The 27,516-nt window shown below is 31.3% G+C and overlaps 4 protein-coding genes across 4 annotated transcripts; 3 read left to right on the top strand and 1 right to left on the bottom strand.

The window, feature by feature from the left end:
- Nucleotides 1-1,368: 1,368 nt before the first annotated feature.
- On the top strand, nt 1,369-6,029 carry LOC114188506 (the record flags this gene model as incomplete). Its single annotated transcript, XM_028077079.1, is given in 6 exon segments — nt 1,369-1,808; nt 1,887-2,800; nt 2,884-4,104; nt 4,185-4,403; nt 4,507-5,367; nt 5,452-6,029. Coding segments are annotated over 6 exon segments (4,233 nt in total), but the record flags the coding sequence as incomplete, so codon positions are not given.
- Nucleotides 6,030-10,195: 4,166 nt separating this feature from the next.
- LOC114187143 (PHD finger-like domain-containing protein 5B) lies at nt 10,196-12,512 on the top strand. Its single transcript, XM_028075286.1, has 2 exons — nt 10,196-10,334; nt 11,911-12,512. The coding sequence occupies exon 2, from the start codon at nt 11,933-11,935 to the stop codon at nt 12,263-12,265; it is 333 nt and encodes a 110-aa protein (XP_027931087.1). The 5' UTR covers nt 10,196-10,334; nt 11,911-11,932; the 3' UTR covers nt 12,266-12,512.
- Nucleotides 12,513-16,651: 4,139 nt separating this feature from the next.
- On the top strand, nt 16,652-19,742 carry LOC114189132 (internal alternative NAD(P)H-ubiquinone oxidoreductase A1, mitochondrial-like). The gene is made up of 8 exons (XM_028077841.1): nt 16,652-17,284; nt 17,472-17,685; nt 17,953-18,113; nt 18,217-18,282; nt 18,462-18,625; nt 18,737-18,851; nt 19,091-19,270; nt 19,349-19,742. The coding sequence occupies exons 1-8, from the start codon at nt 16,808-16,810 to the stop codon at nt 19,499-19,501; spliced, it is 1,530 nt and encodes a 509-aa protein (XP_027933642.1). The 5' UTR covers nt 16,652-16,807; the 3' UTR covers nt 19,502-19,742.
- A 37-nt stretch (nt 19,743-19,779) lies between these two features.
- LOC114189131 (jacalin-related lectin 3-like) lies at nt 19,780-23,222 on the bottom strand. The gene is made up of 7 exons (XM_028077840.1): nt 23,036-23,222; nt 22,713-22,916; nt 21,807-22,259; nt 21,340-21,567; nt 20,867-21,229; nt 20,371-20,592; nt 19,780-20,271 (listed from the first exon to the last, which is right to left on the bottom strand). Exons 1-7 carry the CDS (start codon nt 23,036-23,038, stop codon nt 19,978-19,980), a joined length of 1,767 nt encoding a protein of 588 aa, XP_027933641.1. The 5' UTR covers nt 23,039-23,222; the 3' UTR covers nt 19,780-19,977.
- Nucleotides 23,223-27,516: the final 4,294 nt, after the last annotated feature.

The raw sequence follows: 27,516 nt of genomic DNA, 5'->3' as shown, positions 1-27,516 counted from the left end.
TTTGCTTGAAATCTAAACGGCATACTTATATATAATATATAATAAAAAAAACCGACATCTTAATTACATTGTCATTATTATTGTATATGAACTCGGAATGTGAACGGCCAGTATATATTTTCTATCCATACACTATTGCGTATAACTATATATATATATTTCATTATATTGTCTATATATATAAATATTAGCTTTTTTAATTGACGGCAATCAATAGTGTTGCATTAAATTAAGACGACTGTACTCATTGCACTACAATGTACTTTAACTCTGTAATGACCCTACTATACTCATTGCATGAACAACTTTTCATTAATTGGACAAGACATATTATTGAAATCCAGATGTAAGGGAAATTAATGGACTTTCATTTCGCGCCATTATTGTTGCATACACAATGAAGATAATTAACCATCAAAAACAGATTCAACTAGCTTCAAACATAAGATTACTCCCAATGTATCGGACAGAAGCTATTCAATACAACATCTCCAAACTTCCAATGAATCAAGATCTCATTTACAACATGCATACAGGTATCACTTTTTTAAGTTCTGATTTTTTCCAAAATGAATAATATATCATTGCTTCATTAATAAAGACTTTGATTTTCAGTACATTGTAATATTTGTAATATTGTTTTGAAATGCAGTTACTTGATATCAATTATCTTAATAATGGAGGACGAAAACTCTTCCTACATTTGTTCTGCAAATGCACGATCAAAAAGAAAAACCATACTCAAAGAGAAGAGGATTAACAAGGAAAATAATCAGCAATGCACACCGTCATTCAACTATCAAGCCAAAAGAAGAATGTTTACCCCATTCTGTGATGTGACAACTAATATTCTCAATCAAGAAAGTACACAAAATTGTTATGAGGAATCAAATGAAGGAAATAGTCATACATATGCAGATCATACCATTTCACTGCGACAAAATTTGTTGCAAAAGTTTCATATAGTTGGTTCAAGGGAAACAATTCAGAGTCATTCCTATTTGTATAGAGGAACGTCTTCTCAGCAAAATGCAATACCTCAGACTGAGTCTTCTATCGGTGAACCTGTTGAAGAAAATGCTAATACATTATCTGATGATGTTACTGAAGGTACCATTGTCATATTATAACAAAAAGAACTCAAATATTTGGTTAACTTAATTAATCATCATATATGTTTGGAATAATATATGCAACTTCAATCATCAAATTTGGTCTATGAATGCAGATGAAATTATTGCTACTGTTATGGCAACTGATTATCCCAGTAGTTCAGCAGAGAGATATGATATCTAATCCTATATGAATGTGTTATTACATTCCATGATTAAATTAAATTGCTGATGACTTTCGTATTATTTCACTATTTATGCAGATATAGGAGATCCAGTTTTCATATGTAGACATTGTAAAGCCCAAATGTGGTACCAAGAAAGAATAGACAAACATGCACACTCTGCTAATCCAAAGTTTCAATTGTGTTGTGGTAATGGAAAAATTCAGTTGCCCCTTTTGAATGATCCCCCAATTGTAATGCAAAAACTGCTATTTGAATCCAATTCAATACAGTCTAGAAATTTTCAACAGCATATTAGAACATATAATATGATGTTTGCATTTACATCACCTGGAGCCAAAATTGATAACACATACAGCAATGGTCATGGTCCTCCTAATTTACGAATACAAGGCCAAGTTTGTCATAGAATTGGAAGTCTTTTACCACCTGTTGGAGAAGTACCAAGATTTGCCCAACTCTACATCTACGACACTGAAAATGAAATTCACAACAGAATACAATCATTAAGGTAATTCTACTTAACCAATATACTTCAATCGAAAACTTGTACAACTTAAGGCAATTTCAAATTATTGTTTTGTTTTAGGAACGATAACAAGGTTGATATCGAAATTGTAAAGAAGCTAACGGACATGTTAGATGAACACAATGTTCATGCAAAATCTTTTAGAATGGCAAGAGATCGCTATCGGGAGAAAGAATTTACGAATCTGAAACTAAGACTTATTGCTGATAGAACTAAGGATGGAAGGATATACAATACTCCTAATGTTTCAGAAGTAGCAGTCTTAATTGTTGGTGACGTTGACAGTGCTTCTCCAAGGGATATTATAATGGAAAACAGAAGTGGAAAGCTGCAAAGAATTAATGAGTTGCACACCAGTTACCTAGGATTTCAATATCCTTTACTATTTCCATATGGTGAAGATGGATATAGACATGATGTTACGCATCGCGATATCAGTAGTGGGAACAATTCAAAGAGGAACCGCCTAACAATCAGAGAATGGTTTTGTTTCAGAATTCAGACAAGACAGAATGAAGCCCAAACAGTACTTAGATCAAAGAGATTGTTTCAACAATTCGTGGTTGACGGTTATACTATGATAGAATCTGAACGGTTGTCCTTTATTAGGAATAACCAATCAAAGCTTAGAGTGGATAAGTACAATAATCTTTCTCAAACAAGTTCAAATATCCATGAAGAAGGATCAAGCAAGGGAAAAAGAGTTGTTCTACCATCCACTTTCGTTGGAGGCACAAGATTTATGAATCAATTGTATTTTGATGGAATGGCCATTTGTAGTTATGTTGGTTTTCCAGATTTGTTTCTAACTTTCACATGCAATCCCAAATGGCCTGAGATTCGCAGGATACTGTCTAACCTAAATTTGACACCATCTGATAGGCCAGACTTGATCTCAAGGGTATTCCGAATTAAATTCGATCAACTTCTTACAGACTTAACCAAAAATCATTTACTTGGAAAGGTTATTGCATGTGAGGATTACACTAAAACTACAAAGCTGTTATATGTTAATAATTCTAATTACAGGTTATAACTTGATATGTTTTCAATGCAGATATGTACACTATTGAATTCCAAAAACGTGGTCTGCCACATGCACATCTACTTCTCTTCTTGCATTCCAGTTGCAAATATCCAACTACGCAAGATATTGATAGGGTTATTTCAGCTGAAATACCATGTCCTAAACAAGAACCAAAACTATATGAATGTGTGAAAGATCACATGATTCATGGGCCATGTGGATTACCAAACAAATCTCTGCCTTGCATGAAAAATGGAAAGTGCTCTAGGTTTTATCCAAAGATGTTTCAAGAGACAACTGCTATTTCTGAAGATGGATTCCCACACTACCGCAGACGCAATAATTCAATATGTATTGTCAAGAATGACATTTGCTTAGACAACCGTTCAGTGGTTCCATACAACTCCAAGTTGTTGCTTAAGTATGAAGCTCATATCAATGTTGAATGGTGTAATAGAAGTACCTCCATAAAGTACTTATTCAAATACATTAACAAGGGTTATGACAGAATTACAGCAGCTATAGTGGATAACAACAACCAATCTTCAGGTTCGGCCAAAGATGTAGATGAAATCAAGCAGTATGTTGATTGTAGATATATATCACCCAGTGAAGCATGTTGGAGAATATTTTCATTTCCTATTCACGGAAGAAATCCAGCTGTAGAAAGACTATTTTTTCATCTTCCTGGTGAGCAGTCAGTCTACTTCAAGGATGACGACTATATTGACGATATACTAGGAAAACCTACAGTTGCAGAATCTATGTTTACAAGCTGGATGGAGTGCAATAAAACGCATGAAGATGCAAAGACTTTAACATACCCACTTTTTGTTTCAAAGTTTGTATATGTCAAAAAGGATAGATGTTGGAAACCAAGGAAAAAGGGCAACACAATTGGAAGACTCATTTGGGTGCCACCAACAGCAGGTGAACTTTTCTATCTTAGGAGAATGCTTACAGTAATCAAAGGGCCATCATGTTACAAAGACATTAGGACAGTCAACAACATAGTGTATCCAACTTTTAGAGATGCCTGCCAAGCGTCTGGATTCTTAGCAGATGATAATGAATACATAGAAGCTATAACAAAAGCAAAAGATTGGGGATCTGGTCACTTCCTAAGAAAACTATTTGTAACTATGTTAGTTTGTGATAGTCTTAATAGACCGGATCAAGTATGGGAAAAGACGTGGCATTGGTTGTCTGATGGAATACTACACAGAGAAAGAATAATAGCTGCAAATCCAGGTATATTTAAAATAGTACCCAACTTATTTTTTCATTGATCGCCAAAATACATCTTAGTAATTGTCATATTATTTATGCAGAATTGCAACTTAGCAATGACACCTTGAAAAATTTAACTTTATCTGAAATTGAAGACCTTCTTCTCAAAAATAGGAGAAGTTTGAAACAGTTTCCTTCAATGCCTTATCCTGATGCTTTTGCAACAACTAATTGTGGTAATAGATTGATATACTCTGAACTAGATTATAACATCGCTGAACAACATAACCTATTTGAAAGGAACTTCAATTCGATGACAGGTTAGTAGTTCAAATATAATTTTATCGTACATGATTAACGAAATAATTACAATGACTTGTGTTACAATTATTATATCCACCATTACCTTATTTCATGTTACAGTTGAACAAAAGAACATATTCAAAATGGTAAATGAGGCCGTTATGAAGAACAATGGTGGAATGTTTTTCTTGTATGGATATGGGGGCACAGGAAAAACTTTTATGTGGTCAACATTATCATCAGCACTGCGGTCACAGGGAAAAATAGTCCTCACAGTGGCATCAAGCGGAATAGCATCACTTTTGTTACCCGGTGGACGAACAACACATTCTAAATTTAGAATTTCGATTCCTATACTTGAAAATTCCATCTGTAACATTGAACAAGGTTCTGATGTTGCCCACCTATTAAGAGTAGCTCATCTTATAATATGGGATGAAACACCAATGGCACACAAATTTTGTTTTGAAGCGCTGGATAGAACATTAAAAGACATTATGAAAGATGATCCAACATGTAATTCAGTTTTTGGAGGAAAAGTAATTGTATTTGGAGGTGACTTTAGACAGATTCTACCTGTCATTCCTAGAGGAAGTCGATCAGATATAGTGCATGCTACAATTAATGCGTCATACCTATGGAATCACTGTCAGGTATTGACATTGTCCAAGAACATGAGACTTATGCAATCAGGACTGCACAAATCTACAGCAAAAGAAATTGAAGAATTCTCTGATTGGATTGTTAAACTCGGAGATGGAAAGTTGTCTGAACCAAATGATGGAGTGGTTGAAATCGAAATACCACATCAATTTCTGATAACAGAATTCACTGATCCTCTTCAAGCAATTGTGGATTCCACTTATCCACAACTAATTCAAAATTACAGTGATAAAAACTATCTAAAGAGCAGAGCAATATTGTCTAGTAGAATCGAGACTGTCGATGAAATCAATGACTATATTTTGTCATTGATACCAGGTAAAGCATTTTCTATTCGGCAAATGCATTATATACTATAACACATGCAACAACAAGAAAAATAACAATAATACTGTTTTGCAGGGGACCACAAAGAATATCTTAGTGCAGATTCAATTGATAAATTTGATAATTTCACAAATGATGACATGGATATCATTACACCAGAATTTCTAAACTCATTGACTGTTTCAGGATTGCCAAGTCATAACATCAAACTCAAAATTGGATCACCCATAATGTTATTGAGAAATTTGGATCAGTCTGAGGGTCTGTGCAACGGAACCAGATTAATTATTACAAGACTGGCAAATCATGTCATTGGTGCAAGACCTATTACAGACAACAACAATGGAAATGAAGTATATATACCTAGAATGTCTATGTCCCCATCCTAGTCCCCATGACCATTCAAGCTAATTAGAAGGCAATTTCCAATCATGTTATCCTACGCCATGACAATAAACAAATCTCAGGGACAATCATTAGGTTCGGTAGGATTATACCTACCGACACCAGTATTTAGCCATGGTCAGTTATATGTTGCAGTTTCTAGGGTTCAGTCTAAATCAGGATTAAAGATATTAATCCATGATAAAGAAAAAAGACCTTTGTCTCATACAACAAATGTTGTTTTCAAGGAAGTCTTCCAGAATGTGTAAATGGAAGCAACCTATATCTTTATTACTGTAATATGTCTCAACATTATATAGTACATGCACCTCTCTATATCTATTCCAGATCTACAATACGAAAAAAAAAAACATAACAAGAAATATAACAAAATCAAAAAAATACACAATTTTTATAAAACATTATTCGTCTTGCATTTTTTAAAACAAAAAAAGACATATCGATAGTTATTAAAAATGAAAATGTCGAACGAAATGAAAACCAAAAGTTACCTGTTCTTGCGTCTTCCACTTCACTTGCTTCCCCCTCTTCGTTCTCCCCATCTTCATGTATTAATGATATAATAGTATGGATACCCAAAAACGATTCCCTATCATTTAAAACAACACCAACCAACAACGCAACAATCAAAATTACTAATTTGACCCTATTGACACCTAATTAATTTCTATATACACCACCACTATTTCAATACCCGTATTAAAACTATAATACGCATGTCAAAATACGCTACACTTTTATATTGCAACCATATCCCCCACAAAACACCTTCCTCTTAAAAATGGTCGTTTACGAATGCCAGAATCGAAATACATTATGACATTATAAATTGTTATATTCAACTCATATTGTTAAGATGAGTTTAAGTTAACCATTACACATTCATTTGTCAAAATACATTCCGTTTGTTGTTATAATCAATCGGTTCATCTATCTATTCATCATTTCATCACTTCATCTATATATTCATTCTAACAGTGTAATCAATTATCGTAAAACCTCATTATTATAATAAAAAAATTTTACTCTTTCATTTTTAAAAAACCAATACTTTTCTTACAACAGCTGACAAACAAAAATCCAACCATTAAGTACGACAAAACGAAATTATTATCCATTACTATACATCAAAAATTCTAAGTTTCAGAAACCATTTACTTAATCCACCAAAATAAAGATATCCATACATACCAAACCAAAAATGTGAACATAATTAAAGTACTTGCGCCACACTTCCACACAAATGTTATCACATAACTTTATATTTAGCGTTACCAATCTAAAGTCAAAAAACAACCTAAACTTTAGTAATTATTATTGTTTTGTCGTCATCTTTCTGAACTTCCACCTTGATAGAGTCTCCAACGCATAAATTATTTTCACTGACAAATCTCTTCCATCCCAAACCCAGATAACATTCAGATTTTGATCTTGCAACCCATCTAATTGAACATTCCCAGCTGTTTCGATTGCCATTTGATAGAATATACTTCTCCTTAGACCTCGACAATGCAGATCCACCAAACGAAGCGTTGAGATACTGAAAACAACAATTCAAATTGTTAACAAATTAACTCAACAATAAAATCAATACTAAAAAACAATACTGCCATTAAAGATATAAATAACAGTACCAGCGACGATGAACGAACATCGTAATCAGTCAAACACTTGACCAACGAATAATCTGCACCACAGTCAGCAAGATCTGAACCAACATTGGCACTACGAGAACAGGACCCACCATTTATGTTATAATCAATCTCCATTCCTTCTATAGAAAACAACTTATACAGGAAAACATTCTTCGAAACATAATTCAGATGCAAGTACACTTCATCTTTCAAATTGTAGTACTTAAACATCTTTCCAATACCACCACGAAAAATAGTTGTACCATTTGGTTTCACATCAAACTTAAACTTAAAACTTTTATAACACGGATCTATGAACTGCATCTCTTCACCATATATTAATTTCTTCTCCCAGAATAAATGAAAATATGCATCCAAGCAAATCATAGACTGCATTCCGAAAAAAATTAAATATTAGATTGGAATAAAGATATACAACAAGAAAAAAGAAATTAATGAGCTTGGAAAGTTAACCTCTGTGGGACCTAACTTCACCCGAAATGAAGACAAGAACCTGGACCACACTAAATCTTCCTCTGCAATGTAACTATTACCTAAACCAGGATATTCGATCTCAGTCCAGTTTGTGTCAAAAATTCTGATTCGGAAATATCGATCACCACAGAACAAGGTACATATATAATGCAAGTCTTCCAGTTCGTAGAAATCTTCAAAAACATATGGAACTCGAAAAATCCCCTTACTAATCAAATCGTTCTCGAACTCAAAGTTCATAACATTTCCCATTGGATCGGTGAAATAGTTCGTTCCAATAACCAACTGCTTACCCCATTCAACCATAAAACCTTCTTCAAAATCCCCAAAGCCCTGCAATGCCCAAACATGCAACAACAAACCCATATACAACATGCATGTCAGAAAAATTAACCAAACTAAGCATTAATGTCATTATCAAAACCATTAAAAAGACAACGAAAGAATACATCAAAACAAGAAAAGGTACGCAAAAACATATATATAAACAATATTCATAACGCATATCAATCGCAAAACTCACTGATTACTTACGTCACCAGGAGTTAGCAAGCAGATGGAGTTCTGGAACAAATTCTTGAAGCTGTATCTACAGCAAGACGACATCTTCAACCACCAAAGAACCAGCCGACCAAAGAACGAAAAAAATCTTACGAAACCTATGCCTTTTTCAATAATATCTGACCATCGCAAAATATAAAACTACACCTCAAAATCTTACGAAACCTATCGCAAAATATAAAACTGCACCTCAAAATATCTAACCATGTAATTATTACTGATTAAAATATATATTAAAATATATCTGACAAAGTATTAATTACTGACTAAAATATATATTAAAATATTTCGCAAAGCAGAAAAAAAATCCCGTGCGTATGCACGGGTCTGGTGCTAGTTTGTTAGAAAAATATTTATATGTTGGTAACAGTAAACTAACATTTAATAAATATTTAGAATATCATGAATATTAAAACTAATAAATTTATATCATCATCCTACTGATCGAATTTTATGTTCTTCACTTAATTATGAAATTATAAGCTCTTCCTACCTTTTAAAAAATGTTCAATATACATTTACCGTTTATTTAATTTTTTTTTCCAAACAATAGTAAATTCAAGGTTGAAAAGGCTTAAATTATAAATTGCTGAAGTTATAAATATACCGGGGCACGGCCCATTACAAGGTAGATGCACAAGAAAAGGCTGTTTCGTTTTACAACTTCGTTTTTTCTTCTTGGACTATAAAATTAAGAAATCCTTAATTTGTCTTCATAAAAATTATTCCTACACCTCATTATTTTAATATGTTTCGAATTATATAATTTAAAAGTAAATTTTAAACCTGAAAATATATATTTCAATTCATAATACAAAATCTTTCAAAAGAATAAATTCTGAAATATATATTTTAAAGCATATTTTTTAATAAAATATTTAAAAGAAATTATATTTGAAATATGTATTCTAAAAAAATGTTTTCAAATTTAAAAATATATTTTTAAATATATTTCCATGTTAAAAAGGTATAAATATATTTTATACTGATTATTACAGAGTTAGTAGGAGGATCAACCCACAACTTTTCCCTTCTCCCATTTGTTTTTAATCTTATCAAAATAAGCCAGCTTATTAATCCTTGTTAGTTTAGTAAGTATTCTTATCTTCCATTTGTTTTTTTATAATATATTTTGATCTACTTTTTTTATTTACTTTTAACTTACTATTTTAATCATTCTTAAATTATTATATCATATCATTATAAAATTAAAATAAATAATTAATAAATAAAAAATTGTTAAAATATCATTATTTCTAAAACATCCGACAGTAGTGGAGTAAAGAAAAAAAATGATATTTCAACCCAGTATTGTAATCACTGTTAGATCATCTATTTTGATTATTTTTAGTGATGTGATGTGATGATCTAATAATAATTGAAGCAGTGGATTAAAAATGGATAAAAAAAAGTCGATTAAAGTATCATTGTACAAGAAAAAAACGCGGAGTAGAGATCCCCTACCTCTTTCTTCGTCAGATTCCGCAACGGAGGTGTAGGTGAAGAGGCGAAACGGCGCCGCTGGAAGAGGTGCAGGTACTTGTACGTGGCTGAGCGTAGGAAAGAAGAGAATACAATTGTAATTTCATTAAATTTATGGGGTGTAGTAAGAAACATTGGAGGTGCAGGAAGAAACGGCCCAAATACATTTTCTTCCGTTGTTGGGCTTGGTCTTTTTGGGCTCTAGATTATTCTGGAAAGTTTTGTTCGTTTATCTCCTTTTATTCTTAATTCACCTCTACCTCTGATTTCTTTTGCATACATTGTAACAGAAGACTGCCTGTTCTGTGTTCAAGCAAAATTACACTCACTTCCTCTCGCTCAGAAACCCTAATAGCCTGTTCTGGTGATTTATCGTCGATCGTAAGTTTACCGATTCTGGTTCTCAGTATTGTATTCTTATTGTTTATGTTGCGATTTTGGTTCCCTTCTAATCCCCCTTCCCTCCAATTTTTATACCTAATAATAATATTCTCCATTTGCATTTATATTTTACTGTGTGAAGATGCTGTTGTTCTTTGAAATGATACTTATTGCTCTTATTATTTTGGTTTGATGCTCACTGCACCAAGTGTTCAAGGAATAAACGCAAACAATTAATCGTCTAAAGCTCAAATAGATTTAGGGCTCGCACTCTAATTTGTATTACCTTAATATTACTTGAACTGGGTTGGGAAACGGGTGTGAGGTTTAGCTTTACGACTTTTTGGGTGCCTGTGCTTATTTCAAGTAATGTTTCCTGCATTTTGTCTATCATTTCTCAATCTTTGTATCTGTCTGGTGTTAATTTTAGTGTTTTTATGTGGGGCTTACTTAGCTTAATCTTCTTATGTTGTGTATGATCGTGGAAAAAGTTTGTCTTCACCCGTTTTGTAATAAAAGTGGATCAAGCTAGGCTCTGTGGTTGCCTGCTTAAAGAGTACACTTTTTATTTTCTTCGTTGTGGACTAGAGACAAAGTGCACTGGGGTTTTGAAACAATGGTTTATGTTCCATGTCTATAAAACCTCGTGGATGTAGTTGCCCTTTCCCGTTTCGTAACGAAGAAAGCAAAGATTCATATGTAGTTATTCAGCCCTACAGTAGAAAAATTCATACTAATAAAGAATTGGTAAATGCTTTTTAGGATTTTCCCTCTGCCTTTGTGTGTGAGATATATGGTGTAACTGGTTAAGGTAAACTATTTATTGTTGAGGCAAAGCACAGCTAACCAGTTCATGGTTTCCAAGTATGCTAGGACTGAAACATTAGTCATTACTAGTCATTCCCCTTCTCATTTCCTATGGTAGTATGATATTTGACCAAGGAGGATAGTGCAAATCAAGGTGCTGATCCTGTAATGAAGATGATACACACGCTGATATTGATTGGCCTTGTACGGGCATTTTGATAAGAAATAACGTCATTCAATACTTGTAGTGCCACTTTATTAAGCAGCGTGACATCAACTGGGAAATTGAAGGTTCTGCAATTCTATATGTTTTGCGTACTGCCAAGTTGTATCTGTCGTTAATGTATATCATATGCTTATTTACTACGGAGTATTAGTTATTAAGCCTAAATCCCAGTATTTTGTTGTGAACTTCTGTGTTAGAACTTGTTTCTGCTAGAATTGGCATTTTACTTATATAGGATCTGGAATTCGCCATAGGAATTGTTGAAAGAATTCAGATAGCACAGCGCAGGAATTGTGTTGAAAAGGAAATAAAATGTTCGATAAGGCTTCTCTGCCCCCAAAACTACCCAGATGATTGCCAATCCCCTATTTTTCTCTCCTTTCTATCCTCGTTAGTCTTTGCCACTTAAGCAAGATTGTTATAACCAAAATCCCTTTACGGTCTAGCATATGTGTGCCTTAGCATACTGATTTGCTTCATATTTTGTTCAACTTTAAGATGTAGACTGTAGACAGTACTTACTGGTTATATACATGTGTTCAGTGTCTAGCAGGTTGTTGAAAACATGGCGAAGCATCATCCTGATTTGATTATGTGTCGAAAGCAGCCAGGGATTGCCATTGGACGACTGTGTGAGAAATGTGATGGCAAGTGTGTGATCTGTGATTCTTACGTGCGTCCTTGTACACTAGTCCGCGTTTGTGATGAATGCAACTATGGGTCGTTTCAGGGTCGATGTGTCATATGCGGAGGAGTAGGAATATCTGATGCCTACTACTGCAAGGAATGCACGCAACAGGAGAAAGATAGAGATGGTTGCCCCAAAATTGTTAATTTAGGGAGTGCCAAAACTGATTTATTTTATGAACGCAAAAAGTATGGTTTTAAGAAGAGATGATAATGGTAGTTTACTTAGATGCTTGTATCTCTTAAAACTTTTTGTACGTGTCTTGTTCGGATATAAGAATTAGAGGATGTGACCTTGAGTTTGTAAACTTTTATATCTTAAGATGCTTGTTTAGATTGCTGCTGATAAAAGAATTATGATCATCCACTTGAACTACCACAAGATCATTGTTTGTATTTTACTTCAAACAAATGGTCTGATGAAGTGTTTACATTGATATCCGGTTAGAATTCGTGCTTGTTGGGGGTGCAATTGGCATTGTTACTGGTGCAGGATGAATGTTTCTGTTCCTGAATGCTGGCATGTATGGTTATCTCCTCATAGTTCTGCTCTCGAGTTTCATTTCCTTGCAGGTTTTTTTTTGGTGTTTTTCTTTTGGTTTGGCACATGGCTTGGGACATTGTGATTAATGCAAGGGTGTTTTTATGTTTTGTTTTAAAAATATTGTTTGGAAATTGAAACGGAAATTACGTTTTTTTTTTTGTTTCTAAGAGTTTCTTAAAATTTGATTTTCATTTTTTATTCTTTATTTTGGGTAATATGCCATTTTAAATAATATTAGAAAAATGAATGATATTTTATTAAACATAAAAAATGAATCTAAAAGAAATATAAATGTTTTATTAAAAACAGAAGTAAAATAAATATCTAATTTGAAATTATTAATAACTTCAGAAGAAGATAAGTGTCCTTTTTTCTACGAAGACATGTAAGGAGTTAGTTATTTTAATTAAATTATAAAAATAACAAAGAAAGGTACACTACATATTACGTAGATTGTATATGACTAGTGTTACGATTTGAGCCATGTACTTATTCAATTCGAATAATATACTCAGTGATTAAAAATATAAAACTAGAAAGTAACTAATTATAAAAATCTTTGAATTGAACCCAACAATTGGTATTCACAACATTTATATTGATGAATTTATAATTTTTTATTACAAAATTTCAACTTGTTTATTTTTAATTAACGTGAGAGTCAAAATTGACAAGATTTATATCATATTTTTTTCTTATATATATAATTCAATGAAAGCCTCTAGAAGATTATTTTAATTGTATTTATCACTTTTTTATTTTTCTTACAAACATATCTTCAAAATATATTTTTAATCTAAACACAACTTTTTACTACCTGAGTTAACCTTAAAAAAATAATTTCCAAAGAGGAATGCACCTTACGTGTGTTGGTATAGCCGTTGACCATAGGTAAAAATCCTATTATAATATTTCCACATTTCGTAATCGATGAAACTAACACAGCTTGCATTTATAAGAGTCAACTTAGTCATCCAATGCGCTTCAAACACGTGTTCCAAACACTTTCATTATATTCTATATATAGATAAATAAAACCTTGGACTGGTCTATCCTTAGTTGACCTAAAAAAAAGCTACAGAAAATGGCATTTAGAATTCGCTCTGCTGCTGTATTCTTCTTCTTCTTCTTCTCAACTTTCTTCATTCTGTGTTCTGCCACATCCAGAAACCCTACTTTCTTCTCAAGTGAGTTTCCCTTTCATTTCATCTTATTTATATGAATCTCCCTTCATTTTTTTTAATCAAAAAACCAACCTTATAATTTTTAAGGGTCAGAGACAATACGTTGATTAGAAGGAGATTTTGATATGTTGTTCATCATCATATTTTGTTTTGGTTGCTGATTTTTTGGAGAACTAAAAGTTGTTGGGACAAAATATAGATTTAAGCAAAGAACATAAGTTGTACTTCTCTTATTATGGCTGTTCCATTTTCTTTCTCTTCCACCATTTTAATTAGTTTTTTTTTTTTTTTTTGTCTTTCTTTTCCCCTGATAAGCAATTCATACAATACAACAATATTTAGAATATATAGAGATTGTTTGCATGAAATATAGTTATTTGGAATAAAAGTTCCAAAACCACTTTGCTATCCATATAACTGTTAATTTGCATTTTCTTTAGTAAAGGTTTAAATGTTTTTTTATACTCAAAACAAACAACTTTATGTCGAAATAAGAACTACTTTGAAACTTCTTACAACTTATTAAGTCCAATCAACTCTAAAAGAGTTACTCTCTCTTTTATATGGTTATATATATATATATATATATATATATATATATATATATATATATATATTGTTTAATAGATGAAATAAATAATAATAATAATAATAATAATAATAATAATAATAATTATTATTATTATTATTATTATTATTGTATAAAAGAGCATCAATATATTGTCAAGGAGAGTGCGAGATTACCCTCATAATTAATAATTTCTTAGTGAATAATTGACATCACACTTTTTATACGGTTATATTTTATTCCAAAAAAACTAATATTATTTGTATGGATCAATTTAGTTCCTTTTGATTTTTTTTAATTCTCTGTTGTGTATACTTTTGCTGGCAAAAAACCATCTTAACTGTGATAGTTAAAAGGGTTAAATATGTTTTGGTCCCTCAAGTTTCAATGAATTTTGGAATTAACCCCTCTTCGAAATTTTATATCACTTTAGTCTCATCTTTAAAAATACGTGAATTTAGTTTTTTTTATCAAATTTTTTTAAGTTTATTTGACATTTTAAACGTGTTTTATGATAATATTTAAGTTAACATTAAAGCGAGAATGTGTAAAACGGTGTAAATAATTCAAATACTATCATGAAATGTACTTGAAACGTTAGATAAACTTAACAAAATTTCGTTAAAAGGACTAAATTAACGTATTTTTAAAGATGAATGACTAAATTGGTCAAAAATTAATTTTGAAAAGAGACTAATTCTAAATTTACTCAAACTTAAAGGACCAAAAACATATTTAATCCTATTTAAAATAATTGTTATAGGCTGTAAAAAATTTGTTATAAAAGTACACCTTACATGATAATTTACAACAGTATAAAGTTCTTTTATATTATGAAAGTTATATAATTAAAATATTTAAATTAAATTTATGTGCTAGCCTCATTGTAATATTACAATTAATTTCAATGTTGTTTTTCTTTATAAAGATAAGTACACATTGCAAGTAAGTAGAGTTTATATCTGTTTTTACATATGTTTTTAAGTAAAAAAGTGTTTGTGGTTGGGATTATTAGATGATGATGAAGGTTGGAGAATGGTGGGAAGGTCATTGAAGACAGTAAACCTTGAAGATTACAGTGAAGTAACAGCAAATCCAAGGCACGATCCATGGAAGGCTTGTAATTGGGGAAATCATGTAGCCTCCAAAAGAACTGGGTGCAATTAATTTATACCTTTTTACTCAATGTAGTAAATGAAATATTTGTTTTTTCTTCATAAACGCAGTCAATCAATATTTATATCCCTTTATATTATAAATATATTATAAAGGAGGAGTAAAATTACTCTAAAAATGGGAGAAAAAAAAATAAAGTTTTTTAGAATTCATGAGAGTTCGTGTTTCATATTCTGTTCATATAGGAAAGTTTAGTACTTTAGAAGAAAAAAAAATCCGGAAATTCATGTCTAAATCTAAAAGTTTAGATTAAATTTGTTGAATTTCACTTAAATTTATTATGTTTCTAATACGAAAAATAATATTATTTTAACTTACTTTTCTTTTATTAATTTTTAATTATTATATTATACCATTTCAAAAAATTAAAATAAATAATTAAAAAATGACTGAAATAATGAATTAAAAGTGAATGAATATCTCTCGTAAGAATTACCCATCACATCTAATAACAACCTGATTTATTATAAAATTTAACCCCAAAAAACAATCTATTTATTCTTAAAGAAATACACAGTAATACAATAATTGACTTTCTCATCATCTTGTTCACCATTTTAAAAAAGACAGTATTATGTTGGCACTTAACAAATTTTTACATACATTTTATATTCATTATTTTATCTTTCAATATTTATTTCTTTACAAATAAAAAAAATTTATTTTTTTAATGACCAAAATATTTTTAGAAGTGGAAAATGGATTAAGTAACTTTTTTACAGGAAAAGTAATATAACTTTAATAAACTTTGCTCAATTTTTAATTATTTCTATATATATATAATTTTTTTTAAAAAATTGAAATTGTTAATACATAACAATTAACTAAAGTTAGATTACTTTTCTAAAAAAAAAAATATTCACTGAATCTTTCATCCTAGTGAGTTGTCAAGTAGTACATGAAGTAAAAAAAAAAAAACATTTTTATTTCAAAAAAAAAAAATGGTAGAATTAAAGTCCTACTGTGTATGCATAAAATTTTTCATGCAGATAATCCTTATTATCCTCCATGAGAAATGAAGTGAAGACATTTGTCAATAACAAGAGGTGGCAATGGCACCTTATGTTATAACAAAATCCAAACTTTCAACTGAAAACAAAACCAACATGGCCACATGTATGGAACTTTCTTAGACCTTTTTCATTTTCTGCCCAAATCTAAATTCTGTGATGCACATCTACCAACCTTATATATCTATACATTCTTATATATCTATACATTCTCACACAAATCCATTGAAACCCATTTCAGGTTCAGACCAAACAAACATACATACAAACTATGGCTTGGTTAAGAAACCTCTCCACCAAGTTTTCCACCATGATGAAAGCATCATCATCATCATCATCAATAACAAGAACTCAAACACCCAAAAACACATACCCATTTTCCTTCACTTTCCTCTCTCACTTCAGCACCAACCAAGTTGAGGAAAAGCCTTCTGTTAAGCCCGTAGTTGAGTATTCGGGTCTGGAACCAACAAGGGACCATGAGAAACCACGTGTGGTGGTGCTGGGCTCAGGGTGGGCCGGGTGCAGGCTCCTCAAGGGCTTGGACACGAGTGTGTATGACATAGTTTGTGTCTCACCTCGTAACCACATGGTCTTCACCCCCCTGTTGGCCTCCACTTGTGTTGGAACTCTTGAATTTAGATCTGTTGCTGAACCCATTGGAAGGATCCAACCAGCTATTTCCAGAGAGCCTGGTTCTTATTTTTTCCTAGCCAATTGTACTCACATTGATGCAAATAACCATATGGTGTGTATGTTTGTGTCAACTATTTTTTTCATCTTTGCTGACAAAAAAAAATAAGTCTTTTTTTTCTTCTTGTTATCAGTATTGTTGGATTCATGATGTTAAAAAGGCTTGTGATTGGTTTGACTTGAAAGATTGGTATCATAGCAGTGTGGCTTAGTTATGGAGACTTTGGTGCTTGATTTTGAAGGTTCACTGTGAGACTGTAACTGAAGGAGTAGAGACAATAGCTCCCTGGAAATTCACAATCTCATATGATAAGTTAGTCATTGCATTGGGATCACAGCCTTCCACTTTTGGAATTCAAGGAGTCAAAGAACATGCCTTTTTCCTCAGAGAAGTTCACCATGCACAGGAAATTCGTAGAAAGCTCCTCCTGAACTTGATGCTCTCTGATGTTCCAGGTTAATATTGAGTCGTAATAGTTTATTTATTATTGTTACTTTTTTCCTTGTCCACTTAAAAAATTTACATTGTCAATTAATCAGAAACTCTATATTATTGACATTTGTAGTATGAATTTTTAGATAATTAGTGTAAACATCAATAAACCTGAGATACATGACAGTGTGACAAAATATCATCGGATAACAGTGTAAAAGTATTTTTCATACATGATTTGCTCTTTAATGTTTGGTTGTGCATTACTTTTGTGCTTTGTTTGTAAGCAGGGATTTCTGAAGAGGAAAAACAAAGGCTTTTGCACTGTGTGGTTGTGGGGGGTGGTCCTACTGGAGTTGAGTTCAGTGGTGAGCTTAGTGATTTTATCACGAGAGATGTTCGTCAAAGATATGTCCATGTGAAGGATTACATTCGTGTCACCTTAATTGAGGTATGCCAACCATCATCAGATATGTGATTTGTGAACTTGTTGAAGCCAAAATCGTCTGATAAGGTAGTTTATGTTGTTAATCACTTCATGCATGCTTTGTTAGGCAAATGAGATATTGTCTTCATTCGATGACCGGCTTAGGCGATATGCTACCAAGCAATTGACGAAGGTGAAATACAATTTTGATGAAAAATCATTTCATTTTAAGTGTTATTTATTTGAATCTTCATTGTACTAGATGTCATTCTTGATCACTGTAGCCCTGTCTGAAACTGGTTTACAAGCTAGCATGTTATACTTTTCTGTATTAGTTTCATTATGTTTTGCCAATATTGTAGTCTTTCTCAGTCAGGAGTTCGTCTTGTTCGTGGCATTGTGAAAGATGTTAAAGCTCATAAGATTGTTCTTAGTGATGGTTCTGAGGTGCCATATGGGTTGTTGGTATGGTCCACTGGTGTTGGTCCATTGCCTATAATTCAATCTTTGGATCTCCCAAAAGCTCCTGGAGGAAGGTTAGTCCTGTGACAACCTAGGCAAAGTTACAAACTAGAAGCTTATTTGAGGATAGATGTTGTTTTTTATGCAATATATAAAGAAAGCTTCTGAATGATTTTGTTTCATAGGATTGGTGTTGATGAGTGGCTTCGTGTTCCTTCGGTACATGATGTGTTCTCAATAGGTGACTGCAGTGGATTTGTTGAAAGTACTGGAAGACAAACACTTCCTGCATTAGCCCAAGTAAGTGATCTTGGGTTCATTGGCTTCTGCTGCACACTCCTTCATTCCTTAGATTCTTTCAATTTGTTGCTTCTGTTTTAGGCTAATGTCTGATATGATACATTTCTTAGGGACTATGTTTTTTTTATTCTCATTTGTAATGATTGTTCATCGGTGTAGTGTTTGTAGTTTCATCTCTGAAAAAAAAGCATGTTGTTGGCTAATGTCTGATATGATACATTTCCCTTTGAATACCACAGGTGGCAGAGAGGCAAGGTAAATATTTATCAGCTCTGTTAAACAAAATTGGTAAAGCAGGTGCAGGCCATGCAAACAGTGCAGAAGAAATAGAATTTGGGGATCCATTTGTTTACAAGCACCTTGGAAGCATGGCAACTATTGGTAGATACAAGGCCCTTGTTGACCTTAGACAGGGCAAGGTAATGTTTATCATCCCCTTGATACTGTTGTTGGTGCTTCAGAAACTTGGTGTGTCTCACTTACTATGGCTCTTGCAGGAGGCAAAAGGGTTGGCTCTGGCAGGGGTTCTTAGTTTTTTTATTTGGCGTTCTGCATACATCACCCGTGTTGTCAGCTGGAGGAACAGATTCTATGTATTTGTCAACTGGATTACAACTGTTGTATTTGGCCGTGATATAAGCAGACTATGAAGATCTTGTGGTAATCACTTTGACCATGATCAAGAGTTGTTCCTCAAGGTTTTATGTAATTAAGTAGTAGGAACTGGCTTGAAGGACAAGGCAATGAAACTTTGATCATGATTAAGAGTTTTTCTCTCTTGTAGCTTCTCATCAATCAGAAATGTAGCCATCCTAAGTCCTTTTGTACATACACAAAACCAAGAAATCAATTTTCATGTTCATGAAATGTACATTAATATCAGTTCAGTTACCTTTGGGAGTTTTGGTATTATAAATGTAGGAAAAGGTTAACAGAAGTTCGTTTTAATTTTGTATCCAAATATTTGAAAGAGTCAAACAGAGACGAACTAGCATTATATTCATTCACATTGTATAACAAATCTTACAGTTGGTTAGAACATTCACCAAACATTATTTATATAGTATACAAGTAATCATGCTATTTAAGTTCATCGCTCTTCATGTTCATTATTGTTCTTCACAAATCAAAATAGCTTGAAGAAGGATAACTTTGAAGTTTTCTGACTTCCTAGCCAATGTTGCATATGGACTCCAATGGCATCCAAATACATGCTACTCCTCCCATGCAAACCAACGACCTTACCCTCTGTTTTGGTTGAAGTGAAATATTTCCCTACTTCATCACCAAATGGACCATACTGTCCTCGACTAGTATGGAATGTGAGTGACTTTATGATTGTAGGTTGTTCATTAGCAGTGATTGAACCATAATAGCCAGATATGCAAGTCACAACCTCATTTGGGTACTCCAGTTTGATCTGAAACCAGAATAATCATGAGTTAGACTAAGAATGCATAGTTTAGTTAATTTTACTCTTGAACGAAGTGGGAAAATAAACATGAATTCAGAATCATACTCGATGCATGGTATTTCCTCCATTACCACCATGTTTTACAGACCACACAGATTGCTTATATCTATCATACTCAATTTGAATTGAGCAAATTCCTTCAGGTGCTCTTGTCAAATAAATCTGCTTAATCCCAGAAAAGACTCCATCATCCCAAGGTCTACCTCCATCCCCACCCCATGGACCTGGTCCACATGGAGCTGGTTCTTTAATCACACAACGAGAAACCTGTGATGTCAAATACAGAACAAAAGTGAATAGAATATCTTCTCCCCTTCAATATACAGGCTAAAATATTCACTTGGTCACTACCATAGCTGTTTTCATTTTAAAGTTTAGTAACTGTACAAAAATTAGTAGCATTAGTCCTGTGTATAAAAGTTAAGTTTGGTCCATGCCATTAACATAGAGACTATTTTTACTGCTAAATCTTAACATGGGGACAAGTATAGGAATCAAATGAATAGTTAAACCTTAAATAGAAATGGTGTTCAACGAATACCTGTTCAATTGGTGCTGATTTGGCAACAATTGCCAGTTGAGGGTTGTCTATTTCAGTAACAGTTGGTTCTCTTGAGATGATTTCCATGGAAGGAGGTGCTGCCACTGGCACTATTACTTTTCCTTCTATTGCATGCACACCAAGAGAATCTAGAAATAAGCCACTTCTACCATGAAAACCAACAACCTTCCCCTCTCTAAGTTTTGTTGTGAAATAAGTTCCGTGTTCATCTCCAAGTGGACCATAGGACTTTTTGGTGGTGTGAAAAGTCAGTGACCTTATAACAGCAGGCCCCATGTACATCAGAGATCCATAGTAGCCAGTTACATGTGTTAGGACTTCATATGGAAAATCAAAGACTATCTGCAACATGATGATGCACAACAAATGGTATAAAAGTAAGAATATGAATTCCACTGCCTAAGTTCCTTAGGTAAAAATAGACTACAAAGGTTTTCTAACTCTTAGTTTACCTTTTCATGTTTGAATCCTCCAGTCCCTCCATGTTTGTATCCCCATACAGCATCCCCATCAAGATCATACAAAACTCTAATCCATACAATTCCAACATTTCTGGACACGTCAATTTGTCTAACTCCTGTGTAGGGTCCATCATCAAATGCATATCCACCAGTACCACCCCATGGCCCGTATGTCACTACTCCTTCAACCATTGATGGTGCCCTCTCGACAAAGACTACCTGAAGTGAATATAGATTCTTAGTTTCATTTGATGTAATGCAAATGATGGGTATATTTGAATCAATTGAAGGTGTAAAAACTATAGTGGAATGGTACTAGTTTCAGTGTTTGCATTGTTTAAAATAGGAATGAAGCAACACTTGATGGAATGCATTTCATTATGCATGGCTGAGTTGAGAAGAAAATTAAGCAACATTTCAAAGAGAGAATACTCATGAAGACTCTTTATCTGTATTACCTTTTCTTTTGGTTCAATGTTGTCTGGTTCTCTGAAGCTAGAAAACTTCACGGTTGGAGTTTTTCCAAAATCATCTTTCTGTTTTACAGCAAGAACTATATCAAAGCCTTGGCCAACACTTCCTTGCATTACACTATAGTTACCATTCTCAGGAGTGTTAGTCATGTAGCTCTGTGAATAAGACAAAGCTTTGGAAGGGCTTGGTTGCTGAGAGGACTTGAGATTGACTCCAATGGCATCAACGTGCCAACCATACCTGCCATGGAACCCTACAATCTTGCCACCTGTCATTGGCAACGAAAAATATGTCCCTTGTTCAACTCCAAACGGTCCATAGCTTTTCTTGTTACTCTCAAAACTCAGTGACCGAATGAAGATTGGTCCCCATTGACTTAAGCTACCGAAGTATCCATCAATTGATGTTAGGAACTCATCTGGGTAATCAAGCTTGATCTGGAACACAATCACAGTATTTAATCACTACTTCATGATTGTAAACACCATGTTTTGTAAATGTTAGACTTATATATACACTTCGAATAATCTTATAAAACACTTATACTAATACATGGAGCAAAATTCAATTAATCAGAAAAACTGTAACATAGTATTTAGTTTACAATAACTTCTATTTGTTTGGAAAACATGAAAAACTTTCTTTTTATTTAAGATTTGTGTCTTAAGTTAATTTGATAAGTCCATGTCCATGTTATACCAATTCTATGTCAAGTTTTCGGACTCTCTGACTTCAATTACAGTCACATCAGTAGTATTTGTTCATAGCATACCATAATCAAGATTGCAATGATATTGCAATTGTAACATCGATTTAAAACCTTAGTTTCTAGGATACAAGTAGCATACTTCTAGTTTCAACATGAACAACTTAAGTCACAGAAGATTTACCTTGTCAATTTTATGGCCTCCACTTCCTCCATACTTGAGTGACCAGATAGATTTCCCATTTTTGTCATATTCAATCTGGATGGAGTCAATTCCTTCTCCATGACTTATCACCAATTGCCTAACTGTTGAATAAACACCATCATCCCAACGGTATCCTCCACTGCCTCCCCATGGTCCAACTGATACAGGTTTCTCCTCAAAACTCTGCACTCAAAAACATCATTCAATTCTAAGGTGTTAGAAAAGTGAAGCAAAAAAAGAGGTTGAAGAACACAAAATGAGTTGATTCATGAATAACAAAAACTGCTTTAACCATGCAGTACCATCTTCTTGTGCTTGTGAGAAGAGAGACAAATAGAGAAGTTGGATTGTATTAAAGCAAGCAAAAGGGTGTATTTAGGGAGTGCTAAAGACAAGTTTATGGGAAGAAAAAGTTGAATTTAGGGAGTGATTGAGAGAAGCTTATGGAGAGAAAAAAAGGTGCATTTATTCTTGACAGGTGACTATGTAGAAGCAGCTAATTGGAATCCACCATGGAGGGGAAGAGTTGAAAGGCAAGAGAATCAGGTTCTCCATAGAAACGAGTCTTGTGTTTCCAGACATTGACAGTTTCATTTCATGTGTGACAGTCACATTCACATAACAGTGTTTTCCCACAATCTTATTCTCCATTTTCACAACAAAATTCTATGTGAAATTCATGGAACTTTCCATGTTACATTAACGTTCATACTTGGAATATTTATGCAGGTGCCGTCCATCTATGATGCAATGTTTGCTGCCTACCTAATTTTCACTGATCAATGCATTCATTGCGTTAATATAAGATCCCACATTGCATAAAAATAAAACCAAATTATACTTAAACATCTAGGAGTGGTAAAGTGACTTAATAATTAGAAAAAAGAAGAGAGGTTGAGAGTTTGATTTTCTGCTAATAATTTGGAAAAATAAAATTACTTTTGTGGATTTGAAAAAAAGGATGAGAGAAGTTTTTGTGAGTTCAACTTTTCCAACAAAAAACTGACCACTACAAAATAACAAAAAAGTTTAATCACAATTATTACTAGTATTAATCATAATCCGTTAAATATTACAAGATTTATGTTCATATTTAAAACAAGGTAAAGTAAACGTGCTTTAAACCAAAAATAGAAATTTCAAAATAATACAAAATTAGTTAAGATACACCCTTTACTGTGAAAAATATTTAGGAATAAAAAAATAAGACAAATTTACCATATATTAATATATCAAACTATAATTATCAAATGATAAAATGAATATTGTAAATAATATAATAGTTAAAATAAAATATATGAATTATATAATCTAAATAACAACAATAAATTTACTTTCTATCACCATCGATATTTTGTTTATAAGAGATTAAAAAAAATCTTATATAAAAAAATATAAAATAATAATGTCATACTTTAAGGTTGGATAAAAAAATAAAACAAAATCATAGCTTATATAATAAATAATAAACATTTTTTAAGTACCAATGACAGCAAGTCTAGTTTCTTTTTTATAGCTTCTGTTGTTGGGTATACTTTGTAAGATTTATATTTCAATAATAAAGGAGACACTTTTAAAATAAAAAATATTTTTTATTATTTCCATAATTTAAGTCTTTAAATTGTTTTAATAAATATTTTTATGAAAATTAAACATTAAATTTAAGGTTAAATATGTTTTGATGTTTGAACTTGATATAAAATTAAAATTTATCTATATATCAAACTTTGATATATTTTAATTCTTAAACTTTGAAAATATATATTTTTAACTCACTTGTATGAGAATTTTTTGATAGAGTTAAATAGTATTATAGAATTGACATATTCTAACTCAAATATAATTTAAAAATATTATTTAACATATAAAAAATAGTTAATGATATTAAATTAAAATGATTATATTTATTCAGTTTTAAAATTTAGAGAACAAAATATATTAAAATTTATGATAGATACGAATTCTAAGATATAAACTACAATTATTATAAATATGCATATTAGTATTAAACCCCTTTTGATTGAGTTTATGTTGATAATTATTTAATCCGTTGTAGGTCCAACAACTTAATATAATTTTTTTTATCGAAATTAGTAATTAATTTTATTAATAACCAATTTTCGTAGAAAAAACCTTAATTAATTTTTCATCTTTTATATAGTTTTATTCTAATCATGTTCTTTTTATTTGTATCAACCCTCTTGCTTTTTAATTTCCTTTATTTTTTTTTCTTTATTTCTAACTTTCTGTAACTTTTAAATCATTTCTCAATTATTTTTCAAATGAATTCAATTACATGTTTTATCCAACCAATCCAAATTTAAGTTTGAGGACGTTTATTTTATTTTTGAATTTTACTCTTAATTTTTTTATTCCATTGTGAATATCTCACAAATTTATCGACTTTATTAGTTTATATACCGTTCCCTCAACTAGTTTGTTTTTTTAATTTGTGTTTTGGTTTATGTGGTAATGTTTTTTTTATGTAGAGTTAAATATGTTTTTGGTCCCTCAAATTTTAGTGAATTTTAGAATTAGTTCCTCTTCGAAACTTTATATCAATTTAGTCATTCATCTTTAGACATGTGTGAATTTAGTCATTTCTTACCAAATTTTATTAAATTTATTTGACATTTTAAATGTATTTTATGATAACATTTGAGTTAACATTGAAACTAAAATGTGTCAAACAGTGTAAGCAATTCAAATACTATTATGAGATGTGCTTGAAACGTCAAATAAACTTAACAAAATCTGGTCAAAAGGACTCAATTCACGCTTTTTTAGAGATGGAGGACTAAATTTGTCAAAAGTTTTGAAGATGAACTAATTCCAAAATTCACTAAAACTTGAGGACCAAAAAATATTTAACCCTTTTATATATGTCTTAGATGTCTTGGTGTATTTTTAAGTATTTTTTGTTTATTGTTTGGGACATACACAAATGTAAAGTAAGATAAAATATTTTGGAGTATAAATGAATGAGTTTGAGTTATAGAAGAATGTTGAATTTTTGCTTTGAAGTGTTGAATTAAAGTGATTGTGATTGTATTTCTTTATTGGTTTTGAACACAATTTAAAGATGGAATAATCAATATATAAATTTGTTATAAATTTGTGTCAAATGAGTTTAATGTTGCATTTTAAATTTGTTGGAGTAGATAAAATGATTAAATATGAGATGAGAATTTATTTAGAGATATGCACAAATAGTTGTGTTTTGTAATTTTTTGTGTGTGTTGAGTTGTTGGTGAAGCGAGAACAATAAATTTTAATACAAAGTAGTATTATTGTTTAAGGCATCAAACTAACACTTAAGTGATGATATCTCTTACTCAAGTTATAATGTATATTTTGAGCAAGAGGGTAGTGGTTGATCTTCAAAAAAAAAATTGCATTGTAGCTTAAAACCATAAAATTTTATGGTTTTAATTTCCCAAGCTCAAATTAGTAGAGGTATTTTTTACATTATTTTGTTTCACTATCTTTTATTAACACTAGACCGTTAAATAATTGAGCTTAATCTTTTATATGTTCTTGGATGTTCGGGATAATTTTATAGGGATAAATGTTAGTTTGAAAATAACTTTGATTTGTTTGATCTATTTTGAAGAATATTTTTAAGATTTGAAATTGTTTAGGTAAAAATTTATTAAGATGAATGATGTTATTCATTACCATTTATTGTGTATAAAAGCCAAATATACATACAAACTATTTTTTTTCTTTTAATTAGTTAATATACAAAGATGAATCATGTCTTTATACAAAAAATATTTATTTTAAATTTGTTTATGTCAAGTACTAATTTGATAATTTATTTTTAGGTATTAATAATAAATAAAATAAAAAAATTATCTATAACTTATTTTGTCATTAAAAATAATATACAAAAAAAATTATATATTTTTTAATATATATATATATATATATATATTACGGAATTTCCTACAAAAATATTATTAGAAAAAATTCACTTACAATTTTAAATTTCGCAAGAAAAGTTAGCTGCGAAACTTTTTTTTTTCAGAAATTTCCTACAAATTTAAAACAAGTAAATTTTTTTCAGAAATTACCTGCAAATTTAAAACAAGTAAGAAAATTACTTCCGAAATATAAAATTTAAAAAAAATAAATACTTATTTCTTTTTCAATTTTTTTTTGCATGAAAAATTGCTGCATTTTTTTCACAGGAAAAAATAATGTGAGTGCGAAGAAAATTTGCTGTGATTGTTTTACAGAAAAATTTTGCAAAATATCTTCTATAAATTTTTAAATTCTACGATAATTAATTACTTACCAATCAAATCTTGCAGAAAAAATGATAGGAAATATCTTTCCTTCAATTTTCTTTAAGAAATTTGTAAGAAATACTCCACAAAATACCAAAAATTCTAGTAATGAATAGTTGATCTTCGATGAATGTTTTGTAAAGACCAAAATTGATACGCAAAAATTTTGGAATACAAAATATATAAAATACTCTAAAATTAAATAAATTATTTTTATTTATATATTAATGTATATTTAAATTAAAAAATTTGGGAGGGTCAAACCCCTCAAGATACATCACTACTAGAAAAATGCTCTATACCTGCATATTCTTTTATAAATTTTTTTTGGTAAGAAATTGATGTATATTTTGTTTAGAAAATTTTTTGGCAGGAAATTCATTTAACTTTTCATACAAAATATAATTTGCAGAAAAATATTTGCAGATTTTGTGACACAAACTTTTTTCACATAAAATAGATACAAATTTTCTTATAAAAATTATCCACAA

Source organism: Vigna unguiculata, chromosome 6 (assembly GCF_004118075.2).
Source record: "Vigna unguiculata cultivar IT97K-499-35 chromosome 6, ASM411807v1, whole genome shotgun sequence".
NCBI lineage: Eukaryota > Viridiplantae > Streptophyta > Magnoliopsida > Fabales > Fabaceae > Vigna > Vigna unguiculata.
This window is presented reverse-complemented; position numbering and strand designations above follow the sequence as displayed.